At 26.3% G+C, this 5,077-nt stretch overlaps 1 protein-coding gene across 1 annotated transcript; it reads left to right on the top strand.

The window, feature by feature from the left end:
* Positions 1-489: 489 nt before the first annotated feature.
* LOC129605800 (uncharacterized) lies at positions 490-2,421 on the top strand. The gene has a single exon (XM_055515751.1). It carries the CDS (start codon positions 1,303-1,305, stop codon positions 2,377-2,379), a length of 1,077 nt encoding a protein of 358 aa, XP_055371726.1. The 5' UTR covers positions 490-1,302; the 3' UTR covers positions 2,380-2,421.
* The last annotated feature ends 2,656 nt before the right edge of the window (positions 2,422-5,077 follow it).

The raw sequence follows: 5,077 nt of genomic DNA, 5'->3' as shown, positions 1-5,077 counted from the left end.
TTTTGTTATTCTGTTATAATATAACGGTATATCAAGTATTTTACTGCTTAATTTCACAGTTTTATTTTGAATTTTTCCGTTTTTGTTTTGTTTTTTCTTGTTATAATTTCATTTCTTGTTTAACGAGCATTTAGAAATGTTATATAATTTTTTTTTTATTTTTCTTGTTATTTTTTTTTTAGTAACTGTTGGGTGATACCACTGTTTTTCTTCTCATATTATTATTTTGTTTATAGTTGCTGCTATTACTAATATGATTTTGTTTTTTTTTTTTTTTTGTTGTATTATACTTATAGTTGTATGTCATAATATCATTTACATGAATATATATTTACAAAATTACTTAATTTAATGTTTTTATGATTTTAGTGTGTTATAATTTGGTTGTTTATTTCATGGATTAATCGAAACAATTTGTAAATTCATATAGGGTAATTTTCTAGTTTCCGGACACTCACCGGTTTTCGGACACTTTAGTGGTTTTTTTTAAATAATAAGAAAATTTCAAAAGCTCCACCAAAAAGCCAATAACATTTTTGTTTCGTCTCATTATTTTCCGCCATTTTGTAAAATAATATTTTAATAAACTGTACATTATTAGTCTGAAAGTTGTCTTGAAAGTGAGAAGGTTGAGTAGTAAGTGATAAAAGTGCAAATTTTCTAAAAAAAAAATAACAAACAAGTTGACGGAAAAAGTAAGTTTTTAAGTTATTTTTTATAAAATTGTGTGATATTATTATATATTTGTGTTGGAAAAACATTCAATTAACTTTTAAAAGGTTTGTTTTTTTTAAAATGTTAAATATTATTTTTATTATTAATAGTCCGCTTTCTAAAACTAAAAAATTACATGAATTTTAGTTCCCGGACACGATTGTCCGAATACTGAAAAATTACGAAATTTACAATTTGACAAATCTTTATGCATGATAACTTAAATTTGCATATTTTAAAGTTACTTTCAAATTTTTAGCCTTTAAATTCGTAAAAATTCAGTTTTCGGACGCGAAAAAAACAAATATGGCTACTTGTCCGAAAATTAGTATATATGTAACATAGCACTGTTTATTTTCCGGACAACCTCTTTTTACTATGCTAAAGAAACCTATCTACATTAAATTTTTTCGCCGTCTTACCAATTCGTTTTCAACTTCTTCAGCAAAATGAACGAGGACAAAATTAATCAAAAAAATTCAACAAATAGTCAATCGAATTGTGCGAAAGATACCGGAAATAAAACAGGAGCTGCATTTAAAGATATCCGAAATAATAAAATAAGTATTAGAGCCGCAGCAGAAAAATATGGGATACCCCGCTCAACACTGCATGACAAATTGTCCAGATCCTGTTCTCACTAAAGACGAAGAATTACAAATAGCTGAATGGTGTGGAAAACTAAGCAAATGTGGATTCCCACTTAAAGTTGATGATTTGCTTAATACAGTGGAACAAATTTTGAAGCACACTGGACGAGCAAATCCATTCAAAAATGGACGTCCTGGTAGAACATGGCTTCGTGGTTTTTTCAGACGAAATCCAGGGTTATCGTTGAAGGAAGCAGAAAATATCACCAAGGGTCGTGCTGTTGTTACAGAGGAGTATATCAAAAAATGGTTTCAAGATCTTTCAATTTTTCTTGAGAGTATAAGTCAAACTACTTTACTAAATGACCCTAGGCCGATCATAAATGGTGATGAAACGAGCTTCAGCTTGTGCCCAAAAACAGGCAAAGTCATTGCTCCCAAATCATATAAAAATGTATACCAAATACAAACGGGGAACGAAAAGGAAACTTTGACAGTGCTTTTCGTTTGCACAGCTGATGGCAAAGTTCTACCCCCAATGGTAATATTCCCGTACATTAGACCACCAAAAGAAGTTGTTGACAGTGTACCTCAAAACTGGTTTTTGGGACGTACAGGAAGCGGTTGGATGCGTAATGAAACTTTCTTTGAATATGTGGCAAACTGCGTAAATGTTTGGATTGAAAAACAAAATATTCCACGTCCGGTATTGTTTTTTGTTGATGGTCATAAATCTCACTTAACCATGGAGCTTAGCACTTTTTGTGACGAAAATGGTATAATTTTATATGCTCTTCCTGTTAACACGACCCACATAATGCAGCCACTGGATGTGAGTGTCTTTAAGCCTTTAAAAACAGGCTGGAAGGAAACGGTTAGAAATTGGCAATCAAAAAATTTTGGAGTAGCTTTAACAAAGAAAACATTTTGTCCATTTTGGAACAGGAAAAAATTCAAAAAGCTGATGCAATTAAACAAAGAAAATTGGAAAGATTGCAGAAAAGGGAGCTTTCAGTTAAAAAATCTGAACTCAAGAGAAAATATAAAAAATCTAACTATAAAAACGTTTCCTTAAAAAAGGAAAAGGAATAATACACTAATTTTAATGCAAAAAAAATTCCAAAGGCTAATATGTAAAAGATATAAATAATAATATATAATATATAATGTAATATAATAAATGTAATTATTTATTTAAATATGTTAAAAACTATAATATACAGTTAAATCTATGTAAACAGCATCGTTATGTAAAAGTTAATATTTTTGTTTTTTATACTAATGTACTATGAATTGTTAAAGTATTTGTTTTTATTTTGAATAAAAGTCTGAACTCAAAGAATAAACTCGAGTTAATTTTTCGAAAAATATGTGCTTTCTATAAACACAATTTTTTACTTATATTATTAAAAACCTAAGAGAAATTCTTGTTGTCCGGAAACTAAAATTTTCCTGTCCGAATAATAGAATTTTATGTCTGGAAACTGGAAAATTTGACACTTTTTTTTTAAACCTAAATATTTTATATACCATTCACAAAAATGTCATCAACCTGAGCTTTTTTACATAGTAAATTTGGTAAAGTTTAAGAAAAATGTGATTTTACAACCGGACATCTTATTTTGGCAGAGTGACAACCTTCCAAAGTCAAAAAAAAGTTATTCGTCCGAAAACTGGAAAATCACCCTACATACATATTATGTATGTACATATTTATATTTACGTGTAAAATATGATGTAATGTTTGTAACAGCTATACAATATACGAAATGAATATAGAATTATATTTAGGATGTTTTTCTTATACTATTTCTTTTATGTTGTATACGAGTATGCTAAAATTATTTATTCTTGTTGGTTTTTTTATGCTGTTAGAAAATAACGACAATTATATAATGTTCATGGCAATCCTGGTGTTACAAAATATCCGTTAATTAATGACTTAACGTGAATGATAAAGCATTTTGTTAAGGATATTAGGATTTTGGTTTTTTTCTCTTTCTTAATATTCTTTGTTTTATTCTTTTTTTTTTTTTGTTTTTGTATAAGAATTTTCAGATTTATTATTATTTTGTTTTTTGATTCTTTTCCTTTTTTTTTTGGTTTTTGTTAAACTAAAGGAAATTACCCTTGAAAATCCTAAAAAAAAAAAGATGTAGTTTTGATATTGAGAAAGAAAAAAAATTGTTGTTGTTTTTTCCTTTCATATTGCCTTAATCGTAAGAAATTAATTAAAAAGGAATAAAAGCAACTCAGGTGCAAGGATATTTTTAGTATTTTTATACACATCAACATACATAGATTTTTAATCCTTATATTATATACACACATATTACTGTTTTTTTTTTGTTTACTATATTCTTTGATAATGAGATTTCGAAATTAATTTTTTTAGGCGTTTTTCTTTGTCCTTTTTTTTTGTTTGCTATACAATCTTTATAGTTTTTGTTTGAATGCAATATAAAAGTTTTTAATGTATAATACAATAATATTAGCAGCTAGCTATATGTAAGTATGTAAAATGTGTGTAAATCATTAGGTTGTACATGTAAGGTTTTTGTTAAACAAAATGCTATATAGTAGTTATGAAAATGATAAATGAATTTTTATTGTTATATACGAAAAATGAAAACATGTTCTAAGAATAAAAGTAATTATTGATTCTAGTTTATAATTAGGCATATATATATATATTACGTATATTAGGTATACCTATAGATGCCAGTGTATTTTCAATATTAGAAGAAAATTGTAGGATTCTTTTCATATAAAAGCAAATTGATGGGATTTAATCAAAATTAAAGTATAGGAATTTAAAAAAAAAAGGAATAGAAATTTTATGTTTACATAGCATATTATACCTAAATAACATGTTATATTCGCTTAAGGTATTTTTTAGTATTAGAAGATCATAATTTACATGACAATTTGCTTAAAATGTAATCATATTATATTTATGTAAGGATGAAGTTAACTAAAGAAAATTTGTACAAATATGTAAAGAATTATGTTCCTAAGTACATAAAATTTTCATAAATTGCTTAGAGTAATTTTTGCATAATGTAATTTAGTATTGATCGAAGAAGCTGTTTGAATACTGTTTAGATTACTTCAACGATAATTAATTGATATTTCAAGAATCGTAGAAGTTAAAGCGACTCGCAAAAAAGTTATACAAATATAATAAATTTTATTAACAAAATTAAAAATAATTTAAATTTTAATTTTTGTTATCGTAATAGTGATTTAACAGAGAATTGTGTACATGATCATGTAGATTATATGAAAAATATCTCAGTTGCAAGTCGGTTCTTTGTTAACAGAAATATTTTCTTTTTTCTAACATCATTATAAGCAAAAATTTGCTTGTATGTAAATACAGTCGAACCTGGTTATAACAATATTGAAAATTTCACGGTTTAAAAAAAATTTGTTCTAAAAGTTTTCTCTTTTGTTTGTAAAAGAAACTTAACAAAGAGAAGAAAGAAGTGTACGCGACAAGTATATTTTGTGTGTATGAAACATTTTTACTTGCAAGAGAAAAATTTATAAATGTGTGAATTCCGAAAAAAAACTAGAAAAATTTTATTTTATTAATAAAGAATTTTTGCTTTTATACAAACTGCTTCTAAAGGGGTTCCACTGTATATACACACATCCAAACATAAAAGTATAAATTAAATTTAGTACTCGTAAGTATATATAAAAAAAAAATTAAATTTAAAGTTGAAACTCTATAAGGTATACAACGTTAAGAGAGCAACAAAATGAAA

Source organism: Condylostylus longicornis, unplaced genomic scaffold (assembly GCF_029603195.1).
Source record: "Condylostylus longicornis isolate FDR11 unplaced genomic scaffold, ASM2960319v2 ptg000014l, whole genome shotgun sequence".
Classification (NCBI taxonomy): domain Eukaryota; kingdom Metazoa; phylum Arthropoda; class Insecta; order Diptera; family Dolichopodidae; genus Condylostylus; species Condylostylus longicornis.
The sequence above is the reverse complement of the archived record's forward strand: the minus strand, read 5'-3'. Positions and strand labels throughout refer to the sequence as shown.